The 17,414-nt window shown below is 49.9% G+C and overlaps 1 protein-coding gene across 1 annotated transcript in view; it reads right to left on the bottom strand.

The window, feature by feature from the left end:
• atp2b3b (ATPase plasma membrane Ca2+ transporting 3b) overlaps window positions 1–11,138 on the bottom strand; it is a gene marked incomplete at both ends in the record, with an annotated part of 62,880 nt that extends 51,742 nt beyond the window's left edge. The window contains one exon of the mRNA XM_079226727.1: window positions 10,892–11,138. Within this exon, the coding sequence (XP_079082853.1) occupies window positions 10,892–11,138 (247 nt within the window). The remainder of the gene's footprint in view (window positions 1–10,891) is intronic.
• Between the last annotated feature and the right edge of the window lie 6,276 nt (window positions 11,139–17,414).

Here is a 17,414-nt window from a genome sequence, read left to right as displayed (position 1 = left end):
GGGAGCAGTAGCAGTATGTAGAGGGAGCAGTATGTAGAGGGAGCAGTAGCAGTATGTAGAGGGAGCAGTATGTAGAGGGAGCAGTAGCAGTATGTAGAAGGAGCAGTATGTAGAGGGAGCAGTATGTAGAGGGAGCAGTAGCAGTATGTAGAGGGAGCAGTATGTAGAGGGAGCAGTATGTAGAGGAAGCAGTAGCAGTATGTAGAGGGAGCAGTATGTAGAGGGAGCAGTAGCAGTATGTAGAGGGAGCAGTATGTAGAGGGAGCAGTATGTAGAGGGAGTAGTATGTAGAGGGAGCAGTAGCAGTATGTGGAGGGAGCAGTATGTAGAGGGAGCAGTAGCAGTATGTAGAGGGAGCAGTATGTAGAGGGAGCAGTAGCAGTATGTAGAAGGAGCAGTATGTAGAGGGAGCAGTATGTAGAGGGAGCAGTATGTAGAGGGAGCAGTAGCAGTATGTGGAGGGAGCAGTATGTAGAGGGAGCAGTAGCAGTATGTGGAGGGAGCAGTATGTAGAGGGAGCAGTAGCAGTATGTAGAGGGAGCAGTATGTAGAGGGAGCAGTATGTAGAGGGAGCAGTATGTAGAGGGAGCAGTAGCAGTATGTAGAGGGAGCAGTAGCAGTATGTAGAGGGAGCAGTAGCAGTATGTAGAAAAAGCAGTATGTAGAGGGAGCAGTAGCAGTATGTAGAAGGAGCAGTATGTAGAGGGAGCAGTATCAGTATGTAGAAGGAGCAGTATGTAGAGGGAGCAGTAGCAGTATGTAGAGGGAGCAGTATGTAGAGGGAGCAGTATGTAGAGGGAGCAGTATCAGTATGTAGAAGGAGCAGTATGTAGAGGGAGCAGTAGCAGTATGTAGAGGGAGCAGTATGTAGAGGGAGCAGTAGCAGTATGTAGAAGGAGCAGTATGTAGAGGGAGCAGTAGCAGTATGTAGAGGGAGCAGTATGTAGAGGGAGCAGTAGCAGTATGTAGAAGGAGCAGTATGTAGAGGGAGCAGTAGCAGTATGTAGAGGGAGCAGTATGTAGAGGGAGCAGTAGCAGTATGTAGAAGGAGCAGTATGTAGAGGGAGCAGTAGCAGTATGTAGAGGGAGCAGTATGTAGAGAGGGTAGTAGCAGTATGTAGAAAAAGCAGTATGTAGAGGGAGCAGTAGCAGTATGTAGAGGGAGCAGTATGTAGAGGGAGCAGTAGCAGTATGTAGAAGGAGCAGTATGTAGAGGGAGTAGTAGCAGTGTGTAGAAAAAGCAGTATGTAGAGGGAGCAGTATGTAGAGGGAGCAGTAGCAGTATGTAGAAGGAGCAGTATGTAGAGGGAGCTGTAGCAGTATGTAGAGGGAGCAGTATGTAGAGGTAGCAGGTTGTAGAGGAGCAGTATGTAGAGGGATCAGTAGCAGTATGTAGAGGGAGCAGTATGTAGAGGGAGCAGTATGTAGAGGGAGCAGTATGTAGAGGTAGCAGGTTGTAGAGGAAGCAGTATGTAGGAACCGGATGTAGAGGGAGCAGTATGTAGAGGGAGCAGTAGCAGTATGTAGAAGGAGCAGTATGTAGAGGGAGCAGTAGCAGTATGTAGAAGGAGCAGTATGTAGAGGGAGTAGTAGCAGTGTGTAGAAAAAGCAGTATGTAGAGGGAGCAGTATGTAGAGGGAGCAGTAGCAGTATGTAGAAGGAGCAGTATGTAGAGGGAGCAGTAGCAGTATGTAGAGGGAGCAGTATGTAGAGGGAGCAGTAGCAGTATGTAGAAGGAGCAGTATGTAGAGGGAGCAGTATGTAGAGGGAGCAGTAGCAGTATGTAGAGGGAGCAGTATGTAGAGGGAGCAGTAGCAGTATGTAGAGGGAGCAGTATGTGGAGGGAGCAGTAGCAGTATGTAGAGGGAGCAGTATGTAGAGGGAGCAGTATGTAGAGGGAGCAGTAGCAGTATGTAGAGGGAGCAGTATGTAGAGGGAGCAGTAGCAGTATGTAGAGGGAGCAGTATGTAGAGGGAGCAGTAGCAGTATGTAGAAGGAGCAGTATGTGGAGGGAGCAGTATGTAGAGGGAGCAGTATGTAGAGGGAGCAGTAGCAGTATGTAGAGGGAGCAGTATGTAGAGGGAGCAGTAGCAGTATGTAGAAGGAGCAGTATGTAGAGGGAGCAGTATGTAGAGGGAGCAGGAGCAGTATGTAGAGGGAGCAGTAGCAGTATGTAGAGGGAGCAGTATGTGGAGGGAGCAGTAGCAGTATGTAGAGGGAGCAGTATGTAGAGGGAGCAGTATGTAGAGGGAGCAGTAGCAGTATGTAGAGGGAGCAGTATGTAGAGGGAGCAGTAGCAGTATGTAGAAGGAGCAGTATGTAGAGGGAGCAGTATGTAGAGGGAGCAGGAGCAGTATGTAGAGGGAGCAGTAGCAGTATGTAGAGGGAGCAGTATGTGGAGGGAGCAGTAGCAGTATGTAGAGGGAGCAGTATGTAGAGGGAGCAGTATGTAGAGGGAGCAGTAGCAGTATGTAGAGGGAGCAGTATGTAGAGGGAGCAGTATGTAGAGGGAGCAGTAGCAGTATGTAGAGGGAGCAGTATGTAGAGGGAGCAGTAGCAGTATGTAGAAGGAGCAGTATGTAGAGGGAGCAGTATGTAGAGGGAGCAGTAGCAGTATGTAGAGGGAGCAGTATGTAGAGGGAGCAGTATGTAGAGGGAGCAGTAGCAGTATGTAGAGGGAGCAGTATGTAGAGGGAGCAGTAGCAGTATGTAGAGGGAGCAGTATGTAGAGGGAGCAGTAGCAGTATGTAGAAGGAGCAGTATGTAGAGGGAGCAGTATGTAGAGGGAGCAGTAGCAGTATGTAGAGGGAGCAGTATGTAGAGGGAGCAGTATGTAGAGGGAGCAGTATGTAGAGGAAGCAGTAGCAGCATGTAGAGGGAGCAGTATGTAGAGGGAGCAGTAGCAGTATGTAGAGGGAGCAGTATGTAGAGGGAGCAGTATGTAGAGGGAGCAGTATGTAGAGGGAGCAGTAGCAGTATGTGGAGGGAGCAGTATGTAGAGGGAGCAGTAGCAGTATGTAGAGGGAGCAGTATGTAGAGGGAGCAGTATGTAGAGGGAGCAGTAGCAGTATGTAGAGGGAGCAGTATGTAGAGGGAGCAGTATGTAGAGGGAGCAGTAGCAGTATGTGGAGGGAGCAGTATGTAGAGGGAGCAGTAGCAGTATGTGGAGGGAGCAGTATGTAGAGGGAGCAGTAGCAGTATGTAGAGGGAGCAGTATGTAGAGGGAGCAGTATGTAGAGGGAGCAGTATGTAGAGGGAGCAGTATGAGGCTCAAAGGCTTCAGGGCCAGAAAGAAAGAGAGAGAGAGAGACAACAGGCCGTATGCTGAGTAATCGTAGTGAGCTGTATGCTCTTTGCATTAGTCCCTCCCTCCCTTCCTCCTCATCCTCAGCCCTCTCGTTGGCTCTCCTCTCTTTTTCTCCCTCTCTCAATCTCTCCTTGATGTGTCCTTGACAATGCGGCAAGCTGTTCTAGTCCCCCCCCCTTCACTCTCACACACACACACACCTTCTCTTTCTCTCATTCCCTCTTTTTCCTTCCCATCCTTTCTCCGCCTCCTCTTTCTGCCTCTTCAATGCTGATGTAATGGTCACACACTGCAGTGCTGTGGTCTCCATATGGGAGTGTGTGGAAAGATCCCGTTCTGTATTGGTTTAACCCCACTCTGCTCTGTGTATCGTATGACAGATGATGCATAACATCGTACGTTCACCCTGGTGTGTGTATCATATCTATTTGTGTTGCAACATAATATGCATTTCTGCTGTCTATTTCTCTCCTGTATAGACCCACATTGTTGTATCCATATATCTATTCATGCTGTTCCTCTGTGATCCCTTTGATTGTCATCACCGGTTATTAGCTGTCTTTGCTCCACCTGACGGTCTTCACCAGGCTCTGGGTGTTTGGCTTGGGCCGGGGAAGTGAGGGGGGCTATGGGTGCTGCTGTTTTTTCTGAAGGCCGATAGTTTAACCGCAATGGAAATTATATATATATCTCCTCCAATGAATCGCCACCTTAACGTGGTGGAGGAGTTTGAGTGGCTCAGTGATCCTGGGAGCTATGTTGTCCGGGGCGTCAGCCCCTGGTAGGGTCTCCCAAGGCAAACAGGTCTCGGGGGAGAGCCCAGACGAAGAGCGGTTCAAAAAACCCTGATGATGTACGGCCCACGGAATGAAGCTACCTCGCCCGGACAAGGGAAACCGGGGCACCCTCCCGGAGCCAGACCCGGGAGGGGAGCTCGACGGCGAGCGTCTGGTGGCCGGGCTTTCACCCATGGGGCCCGGTCGGACTCAGCCCGAAAAAAGATCATGGACCAGCAACCCTGTGGACTCACCACCCGCGGGGGGAAGCATCGGGGTCGGGTGCCCTAGCAGACCGGGCGGCGGGCCAGGCAGGAGACCTGGGCGAGCCGATCGCCGGCAGCATAGACTAGCTCTAGGGACGTGGAACGTCACCTCGCTAGCGGGGAAAGAGCCGGAGCTGGTGCAGGAGGTGGAGCGGTACCAGCTAGATTTAGTTGGGCTCACCTCCACGCACAGCATGGGCTCTGGAACCAAGCTCCTGGAGAAGGGTTGGACTTTGTCCTTTTCTGGAGTTGCCCAGGGTGAGAGGCGCCGGGCGGGAGTGGGGATACTCACGAGCCCCCGGCTGAGCGCCGCTATGTTGGAGTTTTCCCCGAAGAACGAGAGGGTCGCCTCCCTGCGCCTACGGGTTGCAGGGAGTAAAGCTCTGACTGTTGTCTGTGCTTATGCACCGAACAGCAGTTCGGAGTATCCGGCCTTCTTGGAGTCGGTGGGAGGGGTCCTGGAAAGGGCGCCGCCTGCCGACTCCATAGTTCTCCTGGGAGACTTCAACGCTCACGTGGGCAATGACAGAGAAACCTGGCGGGGCGTGATTGGGAGGAACGGCTTGCCCGATCTGAACCCGAATGGTGTTTTGTTGTTGGACTTCTGTGCTAGCCACAGTTTGTCCATAACGAACACCATGTTCGAGCATAAGGTGGCTCATAAGTGTACCTGGTACCAGAACACCTTAGGCCGGAGATCAATGATCGACTTTGTAGTCGTATCATCTGATCTGCGGCCGTATGTCTTGGACACTCGGGTGAAGAGAGGAGCAGAGCTGTCAACTGATCACCACCTGGTGGTGAGTTGGATCAGATGGCGGGGGAGTCGGCTAGAAAGACCTGGCAAGTCCAAACGTGTAGTGAGGGTGAACTGGGAACGTCTGGCGGAGGATCCTGTCCGGGAGGTCTTTAACTCCCACCTCCGGAAGAACTTCTCACAAATCCCGAGGGAGGCTGGGGACATGGAACCCGAGTGGACCATGTTCAAAGCCTCTATTGTGGACGCGGCTGCTCGGAGCTGTGGCCAGAAGGTCATCGGTGCCTGTCGTGGCGGCAACCCAAGAACCCGGTGGTGGACACCGGGGGTGAGGGAAGCCGTCAAACTGAAGAAGGAGGCCTTTCGGGCCTGGCTGGCCCAGGGGTCTCCTGAAGCAGCTGACGGGTACCGGCAGGCCAGAAGGGCTGCAGCTGCGATGGTCGCGGATGCTAAAACTCGGGCATGGGAGGAGTTCGGGGAGGCCATGGAGAAGGACTTTCGGTTGGCCTCAAGGAAGTTCTGGCAAACCATCCGACGGCTCAGGAAGGGAAAGCAGGGCCTACCCCAGGCTGTTCTCAGCGGGAGGGGGGAACTGCTGACCCGGACTGGGGACATCGTCGGGCGGTGGAAAGAGCACTTTGAGGAACTCCTAAACCCGGCTAACATGTCCCCCGGAGAGGGGGCAGCGCCGGAAGTCTTTGGGGTGGTTTCTCCCATATCCCTGGCAGAGGTCGCTAAGGTAGTCAAAAAGCTCCTTGGTGGCAAGGCGCCAGGGGTGGATGAGATCCGCCCTGAGATGCTGAAAGCACTGGACATTGTTGGGCTGTCTTGGTTGACACGCCTTTTCAGTGTCGCATGGGGGTCGGGAACAGTGCCCATGGACTGGCAGACCGGGGTGGTGGTTCCCATCTTCAAGAAGGGGGACCGGAGAGTGTGCTCAAACTATCGTGGCATCACACTGCTCAGCCTCCCGGGAAAAGCTTATGCCAGGGTGCTGGAAGGGAGGCTCCGACCGCTTGTCGAACCTCAGATTCAAGTCGAGCAGTGCGGATTCCGTCCCGGTCGTGGAACAGTGGACCAGCTCTTTACCCTTGCAAGACTACTGGAGGGGTCCTGGGAGTTTGCCCAACCAGTCTACATGTGCTTTGTGGACTTGGAGAAGGCTTTCGACCGGGTCCCTCGGGGGTTTTTGTGGGGGGTGCTGTGGGAGTATGGGGTGCCGGACCCGTTGGCACGGGCTATCCGGTCTTTGTACGCCTGCAGTAGGAGCTGTGTTCGTATCCTCGGTAGTAAGTCAGACACGTTCCCGGTGGGTGTTGGCCTCCGCCAGGGCTGCCCTTTATCACCGGTCCTGTTCGTGACCTTCATGGACAGGATATCTAGGCGCAGCCAGGGGGCGGAGAGGATCCGGTTCGGGAGTCTCGGGATCGCCTCTCTGCTGTTCGCGGATGATGTGGTCCTGTTTGCCTCCTCGGATTGTGACCTCCAGCATTCACTGGGGCGTTTTGCAGCCGAGTGTGAAGCGGCAGGGATGAGAGTTAGCGCCTCCAAATCTGAGGCCATGGTGCTCTGCCGGAAACCGGTGGATTGCTCCCTCCAGGTGGGGACAAACTGCCTACCCCAAGCGAAGGAGTTCAAGTATCTCGGGGTCTTGTTCACGAGTGAGGGTAAGGTGGAGCGGGAGATCGACAGACGGATCGGTGCGGCTGCAGCAATAAAACAGGCGCTGTACCGGTCCGTCCTGGTGAAGAGGGAGCTGAGCCGGAAGGCGAAGCTCTCCATTTACTGGTCGGTCTATGTTCCAACCCTCACCTATGGTCACGAACTCTGGGTCGTGACCGAAAGAACGAGATCTTGGATACAAGCGGCCGAAATGAGCTTCCTCCGCAGGGTGGCCGGGCTCAGCCTTAGAGATAGGGTAAGGAGCTCGGACATCAGGGGGGAGCTTGGGGTCGAGTCGCTGCTCCTTCGTGTCGAAAGGAGTCAGCTGAGGTGGTTCGGGCATCTAGTCAGGATGCCTCCTGGACGCCTCCCATTAGAGGTTTTCCAGGCACGTCCAACTGGTAGGAGACCCCGGGGAAGACCGAGGACACGCTGGAGGGATTATATCTCCCGGCTGGCCTTGGAACGCCTCGGGATCCCCCAGAATGAGCTGGAAAGTGTTGCGGGTGAGAGGGAAGCCTGGGTCGGCCTGCTGAACCTGCTGCCACCGCGACCCGACCTCGGATAAGCGGCTGATAATGGATGGATAATGGATGGAAATTATATGGAATGAATAATATATATTATTAGAATATGTTTTCTATTGTCTCGTATGAACCTCCGTGTGGTCAATGCATGACATGTCTGTCTCCTCGCAGCTCTCTTGCATCACTTCGTGTGTTACCGTGCCGTTGCTGTGACGACTTCGTGCGACTTCGCGCTGAAGTTTTCTCTTCTAAAAATCAGGATTTTCGCTGCCATTGCAGGTTTATTACGCTGCGTAAAAAAACACATGAGAGCGAGGGTGCTGTGACTGATCGATACAGTGTTCACGTCTTGGAAAAGCAGGACATAATAAAACAGCAAATTCTCTCCCAGTCATTCTCTTAATGCCGGGGCACAACTGTCTGTTTACTAATGCGCCATGATGAGCACTGGCTTGATCTTTGGATTTACAGAATCTGATACAGAGCAAAGAAGAATGACATGTTCAAAGAAGGCAATGATACATGTAACCAATAAAGGAATTATTATCTTGGTAAGATTGCATGGTTTTACATCAACAACCCTTGAACCCCAACGGCTGCACAGCACTAAGCCCTCTAAAAGACCAGGGGAGACCTGAAACATTGTGTCAAAGTGTAGTAAAAACTATTGAATATAAATCATCCTGGCCATTCGAATGAAAGCAAAAAACACTCAACCGCTTTTATGTAACGCATCCTGCAAGAATGGGGACGCTGTGGAGGCGGTTAGTGAAGAATGCTTTTTCGAGCCGATTTCAATCCAATTCTCTGAACAGAACCCGGACCGGGAGGTTGGGTCTGCAGCATGCCAGAACCCTAGAATCGGTCTGATGGCAGATGAGCTGTGCAACTTGAGATGTGAGACTGGAATTCCAGTTGAGAGACGACGTGTGCGACCAGATGGTTTCAGCCAGTGAGCGGGCCTCTGCGCTCCACACGGACGTTTACGGCAGTCAGGTATTTTTCGTGGGTTCGTGTCAGTTTCCACTCGTTACATGCATATGTTCTTTTGCATGTGTTTCCTGTAAAGATGGTTTATTTTCAATAAACCATCTTTACAGGAAACAGGGAACAAATCTACTTCATAAGGTTTGGGTTCAAATAACTGGTGGTAACCTGTTTGGTGACAAACAGATGTACATTGACTGGTCGCTGTCTTGAGACTTCCTCATTCAAGATTACGTTCATAACATACAAAATCGTTTCATGGGATATCAATGGCTCATTATCATTTCACAATCAGAATCTAAATAACAAGTACGTTGCACATACAAGGAATTTGACTCGGTGAAAGGTGTATAACAATAGAATAACACTATACAAATGAAAAATAAAGATAGAATAAAAACAATGAACATAGTGGTACAAATGTGGGATGAGACTACAAATGGAAACTAGAAGACATCTTGTCCCTGTCCATCTGCTTCAGGCTCAACACACCTCTCACCCTCGCAGACCCTCTCTTCTGGCCCTCAGGCTGCTGTATCTGCATCCACTTGGGGATGAATACATTATCCATCCATCCATCCATCCATCCATCCATCCATTTATCTAGCCTGACTGCAGCTCAGCCAGATATGCGTTGTTTCTTCAGGCCATGACCTTGACATTCAACACATTCAAATAAAAAACAACATCATAGCAGATGCGTTGCCACGTGCCGCGCTGCAACTATCTGCCTTTTTGACCTGCTGTGCCTGTTTGTGTGCGTCTCAGGTACCGGGGGAGCAGGCCGAGGGGGCCGCAGGAGGAGGGCCACGTTATATTTCCTGTTTGTTTGGGCCCAGTGCTCTTCATGAGATAACCTCACAGCACATGAACTCACTGACTCACCGCACGTCCAAAGTGACTTCTTATATTCTTTGTTATAATACATTGTTTATATGATTTGTCAGTTCTGAGTAATGACACTATATTTCTACGAGGTGGGTTTGACCTTTGGCTGGATGTGTCCCAGTGTGTGTCCGTTAGCTGCGTGCTAACAGGCTTTGTTGGGACCTGCTGCACTGGTTCCTGACCAGCTCCAGTATCACTAGCAACACTCAACAGACTAACTGTAACTGAACACCCACCCACTCTCTCACCTTTCCTCCATCTCACACACACTCTTCCTCCTCCATTCAGCCTCTTGTTCCTCAGCATCTCACACTTCTGTCATCTCTCTCTAACAACTTCTCTCTGTTGTGTTGCTAGGTTACAAACTAGTTGAAGGAGTGGGCGTCGCGTAGTGACACACCCGTTAGAACAAGCAAGTGTGAGCATGCACGCACACACACGCGCATGCACGCACACACACACACACACACGCACGCATGCATGCACGCACACGCACGCACACCAAATTCTACCCTCAAAAGTCATTACAAATCTTTCATTGGCATTATTATATCCATTGGAGACATTATTATTAAGAATTCAAAACCCAAAGGAATTTACATTGATTGAAAGCTGGACATTTTTTTTTCATTTTTGTTTGATAAATTACTTCAAATTAGTATTAGCGTTGGATTATTTTATTTATTGTTGCTTATTAATTTCAAGTCGATCGAATGAAAGACCAATCATTTCAGCTCCAATTATTATTCTTGATTTGTCATTCAAAATAAAAGAGATGGAAATAGACTGAACGATTAAGAGCTGAAAGGATTAGTCAACCATCCAAAAATAATCAACTACTTAAAAAAACCATTAATTACAGAGCACCAGAAAGGACATGGTAAAAACTAAATTGAAGGTTGAAAAATAAAAAAGGATGTAACTTTTGTATTCAGGTCAATGTAAATGAAAAACCTTTGGTCGATGTACGTCCGGGTCACCATGGGAACCACCACAACAACGGAGCGCACACACACTTAAATATAAAGCAAGACAAATGAGACCAGAGTTAGCTAGTTCTATACATTACAGACACTGTAACTGTATGTGTGCTATTAGAGATTCTAGTCAATCCTTGCCCACTTTAACACATTCATCCATTTATGGATTCACTCTATCAGCTCCCATTCATTCAGCCATTATAATCACATCATCCGTTCACCAGTCAACTCCCAGCTATGATTACAGTCCACAAGTCCTTTCATTCCTTCTGCCTCCTTCTGTCTGAGATGTGCTGCACTGCAGTGACATTGTTGCATTTTTTTTTAAATTGTTTTGTAATGTAGTAATAATGCATGAGTGAAATAGAATTCATTCAGTTTTTGTCATGAACACATTTTGTCAGCCTGTTATCAGACGGATGGTTTGGACCCAGTTTGCAGCAACACCCCTCAGGCGGTGGTGTTAATGTGTGACTCCACCAAGAGTACAATGTCATCCCTCCTTCCACTCCTTCTCTCAGTCATGTATCCACTCTACAGACAAATTCATCCAGCTAGCCAGCAGTCTCTTCACCCATTCATATCCACTCATCAACACAAGCATTTCTTCCATCTGTCTCTTCATAAATGTGGTCTCATCCATTCACACAGCTAGCCATCTACTCGTCCATTATTCATCCATCAACCAACCAATCTCCTTTGTAACGGTTCACCAACCCTCCTTCCCTCGTGTCTGCTCACCTTCAGTGGTGCTGGACTGTAGTCTCTGGCAGAGCCCCTCTGTGTCTCCATAGCTCTCCTGGATCTTCAGCAGGGCATCGGGCCCTCGGAGCTCCATCAGCTCCGAGAGCTCTGTCACCGTGACCCCAAAGTCTCCCCTTGGGTGGCTGTCGTCTGCCCGTCCTCCTCCGGCCACGCCTCGCGTCCCTTTGGGGTAAAACTCCACCGCGCTGTTTGCCATTTCCCCCATCGTGGCAGTTGTTGACATGTCAGTCAGGTTGTGTTTCTCTATTGTTCCTCCTCTCTTCCTGTTGTCTGCCCTCAGCTCAGTTCCCCTGGTGTTGGCCTGGTGGAGCGTTGTTCATGTGGTCAACAGTGAGAATCTCAGCTTTAGTTCTTATTTAAAAATGAGTAATCATAATCCCACCTCAACCCTTTTTTAATTTCATTGAAGGGCAATAAAGGGGCATTGGTTGATTGCTTTTTTTCTCCCCACTATCTTGGCCTAGCCTCCCACTGCTCCTTTAATTCTCCATAACTGGAGGAGGAGGGTGAGGAGGATCAAGGACAGCAAGCAGGGCTTCAGACGCGTGAGGTCTGAATTAATCCAGCTTTCTTTTCCTCCAACTCCTCTGCAACTCTGTCCCCCTCCCTCCAGGGTCACGGCCGGTCCATGGACAGACTCACAGACAGGGCAGAAGGGCGATGGACGGATGGAAAGAGGGGCAAGCAAGGCAAAGGCCGGAGACAGGAAGTGGATCTAGTTCAGAGGTAGCTACTTCTGCACCACCAGGACCTAAGAGAGAGAACACATTACAGCGTCATTAAGCTGAGGCTGGATTCAGCTGTGATTCAGATGCTAACATCACTCCATCATCTTGATCTAAATACAGGTAGTAAGTATACAGTCATGGGGTACAAACATGATACACTGGATGATCTATAATGTTAGGATGATAATTTCCTGCTCCCCCAGCACATGGCCATTCGGAATGCGGGGCAATTGCAAGCGGTCTGGAAGTGCTTCTGTTCTGGAGAACCGATCCTAGTGCTTCTGTTCTGGAGAACCGATCCTAATGCTTCTGTTCTGGAGAACCGATCCTAGTGCTTCTGTTCTGGAGAACCGATCCTAATGCTTCTGTTCTGGAGAACCGATCCTAGTGCTTCTGTTCTGGAGAACCGATCCTAATGCTTCTGTTCTGGAGAACCGATCCTACTGCTTCTGTTCTGGAGAACCGATCCTAGTGCTTCTGTTCTGGAGAACCGCTCCTCCCTCTGAAGAAGAGGTGAGTTATAACATTAGTACATCCTGCATCCAGCAGACAATGAGGTCTGCTGAAGCCCACATGCTCGACTCAGTTCATAGAGCCCTGAAGCCCCGCCCCCACTGCTACACAGAACGCTATCGCTTGTTCATTTAAAATATAATAATATTCAATGTGTCACGCATCCGAATTGCCCCAACTTTGACACTGCAGGTCCTCGTGTCCCCACACATTTATCCATGCACACACACACACACACACACACACACACACACACACACACACACACACACACACACACACACACACACACACACACACACACACTTATCCACACACACACAGTTTTGTCCCACTTCATGCACTGTTTAAACCTGCATTCATTGATTTGTTTGGCCACTTTGGCTGTGTTCATTCCGAGCAATATGTTTTAATATTTATTGAACAACAATGGAGCTCTGTGGCACAGTTCATTGTTGGCTTTTTTTGTTTTTTCAAGAGAAATAAAGATGATTACCATTATCAGAGAATGAGAATCCATTTATTGCCAAGTATTTTTTCACATACAAGGAATTTGCCATGGCGGGTGGTACATAACAATAAACAATAAACAGAGTGCAAGAAATAGGAGCATGTTTAAATTCACAATTAGATTTAGAATATAAAAAATAAAATAAAGTGCACAGACAAACAGTAACATATAACAGTACTTTAAGGTAAAATGTAAGTGTAATGATAAAGTGACAAGTGTATTTAAATATGAGGTATGAAGGGATGTGCAGGGGAATGACTGGTAGGAAATTGCCCTGGGGGTGTCAGGGTCAGTCAGTGGGACCCAGGCTCTGTTAGGGGGACTCGGGCTCTGTTGATGAGCCCGAGTCCCCCTAACAGCTGACGAGATTCCATCCTGCCAGATGGAAGGGAACAGGTTATGTTCAGGGTGAGAGGGGTCAGCTTAGGGCTGCGTGGTTCAACTGGTATACCAGTTTCAAATTTACATATGGTATGAATTTTTCATATACCGTCATACCAGTGCATAGCCGTAACAACTGTTGTCGCTCTTCGGCAGGCAGCAAAATATATTGTTCACCGCTCAAGGTGCAGCGGTTGGAGCTACTTGTCTTAAGTGTCATGGTTATAACTTTAGTCATGGTTACAACTTTATAATAACAATTAATAACCCACAACTAACGCTCTTTAACAGGTTAAAACACCATGACACAAAAGTGTGTGACACAAACAATTCGTAACACTAATAATTGTACATTTATAACATTACACCGCCGAATTGCATGCTGGGCACAGCTCGTCCACTATCACAACAAGAGGAAACTCCGTCGCCACATTAAATAACGGAAAAGAGCGATGCAGGAGGAACAACGAGAGACCAGAGATGCACCAATACAACTAGACACATATGCAACGCTGATTACTGTGTGGTATTTGTTATAAATGTACGTTGGTACCTAGAGGGTGATAAGAAGCTGAACCTGGAGGGACTTAGGACCCAGGGGAATGTAGGTGAAAAAAACAGGAAGAGACAGACCGGAAGACACGCCGCACAAACGGCTGTTCACCGCTGGCTGGCCAGTTGCGAGCGAGTTGGCCAGCGAGCGGTGAACAACGAGCGGTTGGCCGGCGGTCCTTTTCGGCGTCAATAAATTAATGTGTTTACTCGAATAAAATACCATGGTATACCGTGAAACCGGCAGAATCTTACAAAATACCGTGATATGAATACTGCCCAGGCCTAGGTCAGCTACAATCTTTTTAGCCCGCTTCAGGGTCCTGGAAGTGAACAAGTCCTGGAGGGATGGCAGATTGCAGCCAATCACCTCTCAGCAGAGCGGATGATGTGCTGCAGTCTGCCCTTGTCTTTGGCAGTGGCTGCAGCGTACCAGACGCTGATGGAGGAGCAGGGGATGACTGAGTGTAGAACTGCACCATCATTATCTTTGGCAGGTTACATTTCTTCAGCTGCCTCAGGAAGAACATCCTCTGCTGGGCCTTCTAATGCCGTGTTCACACCGGACGCGACGCGAATTTGCGGCGCCGCGTCCACAGCGGAAGTTTACTCGCGCGAGTAGAAAGAGGGCGTTCACACCAAACGCGAATTTGCGGCGCGACCAAAGGGGCGTGGCTTAGCTCTGTCGCTTGCCTCTGTGAGAGACAAGCGACGAAGCTTTCATTTCCGCTATCGACCATGGAATAAATAACCACTAGTTCTGCTTTATACTTGTTGTGGAAGTCCCAAACATGTGGGAACATGAAACGCCCTCGTATTTGGGTTCATAACATCATCCGTAGCCGCACACAGCTCGGTGAATTTCACCGACTCCTCCAGGAACAGCGTCTCGCGTATCTCCGTAAAACGATACCGATTATGAAATCCACCATGGAAATAACCACCAGTTCTGCTTTATACTTTTTGTGTAAACTCCACATATGTCGGAACATCAAACTCCATGGTGTCTGGGTTCATAATATTATTCGTAGTCCCACAACAGCGTCTCAATGAAGCCACTGTCAGCGCTGGTTCAGGCGGAGCAGCAGCAGTTTCATTCAGAAACGGGGAGACGGCGGTGTGACGGGCGGAGCTTCTCAACGCTGATTCTCAACGCTGATTCTCAACGCTGATTCTCAACGCTGATTGGCTGCCGCAACTTTGCGTCACGCGATTTCTCCGCCAGAGCTGGGAGAATTCAACTCACGCGAATTCGCGCCGCGTCCTTCGCCCCAGGTCAAACGTTCTGTTCGCTCCGCCTCCAACGCGTCTATCTCGCCGCAAATTCGGTCCTGGGTTAGGGTGGAGCCCAGGAAGTGGAAGGACTCCACTGTGTCGACAGGGGAGTCACACAGGGTGATGGGGTCTGGTGGGGTTCCCACCAGAGATGAGTTCAATGAGGGTGGTGTCATCCACAGACTTCAGGAGCTTGACGGACTGGTGACTGGAGGTGCAACTGTTGGTGTACAGGAAGAAGAGCAGAGTGGAGAGAACGCAGCCTTGGGGGGAACCTGATGGACCGAGAGCCTGCGACGTGTTTCTCCAGCCTCACATGCTGCTTCCAGTCAGTCAGGAAGTCTGTGATCCACCTGCAGGTGGAGTCAGGCACGTGCAGCTGGGAGAGCTTGTCCTGCAGCAGAGACGGGACGATGGTGTTGAAAGCAGAGCTGAAGTCCACAAACAAGATCCTGTAGGTTCCTGGGGAGTCCAGATGCTGGAGGATGTAGTGGAGGGCCATGTTGACAGCATCGTCTACAGACCTGTTGGCCCTGTAGGCGAACTGCAGGGGGTCCAGGAGTGGGTCAGTCAGGGTTTTGAGGTGGGACAGGACCAGGCGCTCAAAAGGGCTTCATGACCACAGAGGTCAGGGCGCCGGGCCTGTAGTCATTGAGTCCTGTGATCCTTGTTTTTTTTGGACGGGGATGATGGTGGAGGCCTTCAAGCAGGCTGGTACGTCTCCCTCTCTTCCTTTCTCCATCTCTCCCTGCCACTCTCCCTCTTTGCCGGCCTCCATCCTGACTGAGAGTGTTAGTTTATGACTGAGTCACCCTGCTCTGCCTTTGAAGCTTCCTCTCGCTCCATCTTTTCTTATTTGTCTGCCATCCCATCTATCTACTCTATCTAAACAGGTTTACCGTCTGTTGTTTTTTTGGTTTGTCTCATAGCTTGTTATTATTTTCCCATCGCTTTCTCCCTCCGGATTCCTTCATTTTGTCGCTATCCCTGTCTGTCTGCTTCCTGCTATACTGCAATAATTTATTTACTCAGCCAGTCGTGCATCTTCTTCAGCTTACTCACTGATTCTGTCTGATTTTATAACGCTCACACAAGAAGAAACCAGCTCTTCTGTTCAGCCTCCCAACTATTGCAACTAACTCTGACGTGTCTCTGTTTGTGTCAGAGCTCTGATGGGCACAGTGCACGTGTGTGTGCTGCATTACATAAATTGCACCAAAAAAAAACTTTGTTACACAATTGGTAATGCCTTCCTAACTCACTCACACACACAGTTTAGCCACAGGACACAAGCATTATAAATGTGCAATACACAAAAAGACACCAACAGACCAGAGGCATCACTTACATGATCACTGACACACACACACACACACACACACACACACACACACACACACACACACACACACACACACAGCTTTCAAAATGAAAGTAAGAGAGGGTGGGAGCTGTATGGCTGACAGTGTGTTTGAACATGAAAAGAGTCAGACAAAAGGTCACCACTATCCTCAGCGGCTGGCCCATTTATCCTGAATGTGGCCCTGCTTCTCCGCACACCATCCCTCAGGGGGTCGCAGCTATTTTTTTGTTTCAAGATGAAGTGGCTACTCTTTTTCCTCGGTTATTTCCCCTTTAACGCAGAGGCAAAAGAGTTGAGGAGGGTACAGAGTGGGGACACAAGGGGGACAAGGTCCTCACAGGACTTGATTGTAGGCCAGCAGGGCCTCGCATGCTTCGTGACTGTGTGTGAGCTGGATGTGCAACTTAACAAGTAAGTGTGCATCTGTGGCTCTTGACTGAACTCTTTGTGCACACAATTGGTGCGTGTGAACTTGTCAGTATTCCGTCCGCGGTCCACCTGTGCACCTGCAGTCCTACTTTTCGACAGGCATCTGCAGGGTCACCTCTGGCAGAGGAACTTGCATCTAGGCGGCTGCCTGCCGGCGCTGGCTCGGTGCCAGTCACACACTTCTGTAGATGCCCAGCGGGAAGAGCACACAAGTGTGGAGCCAACAAGCCACAGATATCTGCATTAAATGTGGAGCACATTAAAGCAAGTGGATGATGCTGACGATGACGAGGATGATGATGGTGACAGCTTGGCAAAGGGAGGGGCTTGTGATTGGACTTGGAACAGAAAGAGAGAGAGAGAGAAAGTCCCAGATGAGACTGGTCGATGTCCACTCTGAGGGGTACTGTCCCATGAGCCACGATCCACCACCACACACACACACAGACACACACACACACACACACACACACACACACACACACGCACACACACACACAGTGCTCTTCAGCAGGACTGGCCCATGAAACAGGGCTCCCCACACAAAACGACCTTTCCTGGTCACCTTCAAACGTGCCCTGATTCATCCCTCTGCTCATCCTTAATGTGGCAACAGGAGGAGGTCCTGATTGGTGCCGGGTAACTACACTGTAGGCTGACTAAAAAAAAAAGAGAAGGAGAACAAGTGCAGCCTTTGGTGCGCCACATGCCCCCCTATGTCCCTCCGCAAGGTTACGGCCCGGCCCA

The sequence above is a fragment of the Taurulus bubalis genome (assembly GCF_910589615.1).
Source record: "Taurulus bubalis genome assembly, chromosome: 11".
NCBI lineage: Eukaryota > Metazoa > Chordata > Actinopteri > Perciformes > Cottidae > Taurulus > Taurulus bubalis.
This window is presented reverse-complemented; position numbering and strand designations above follow the sequence as displayed.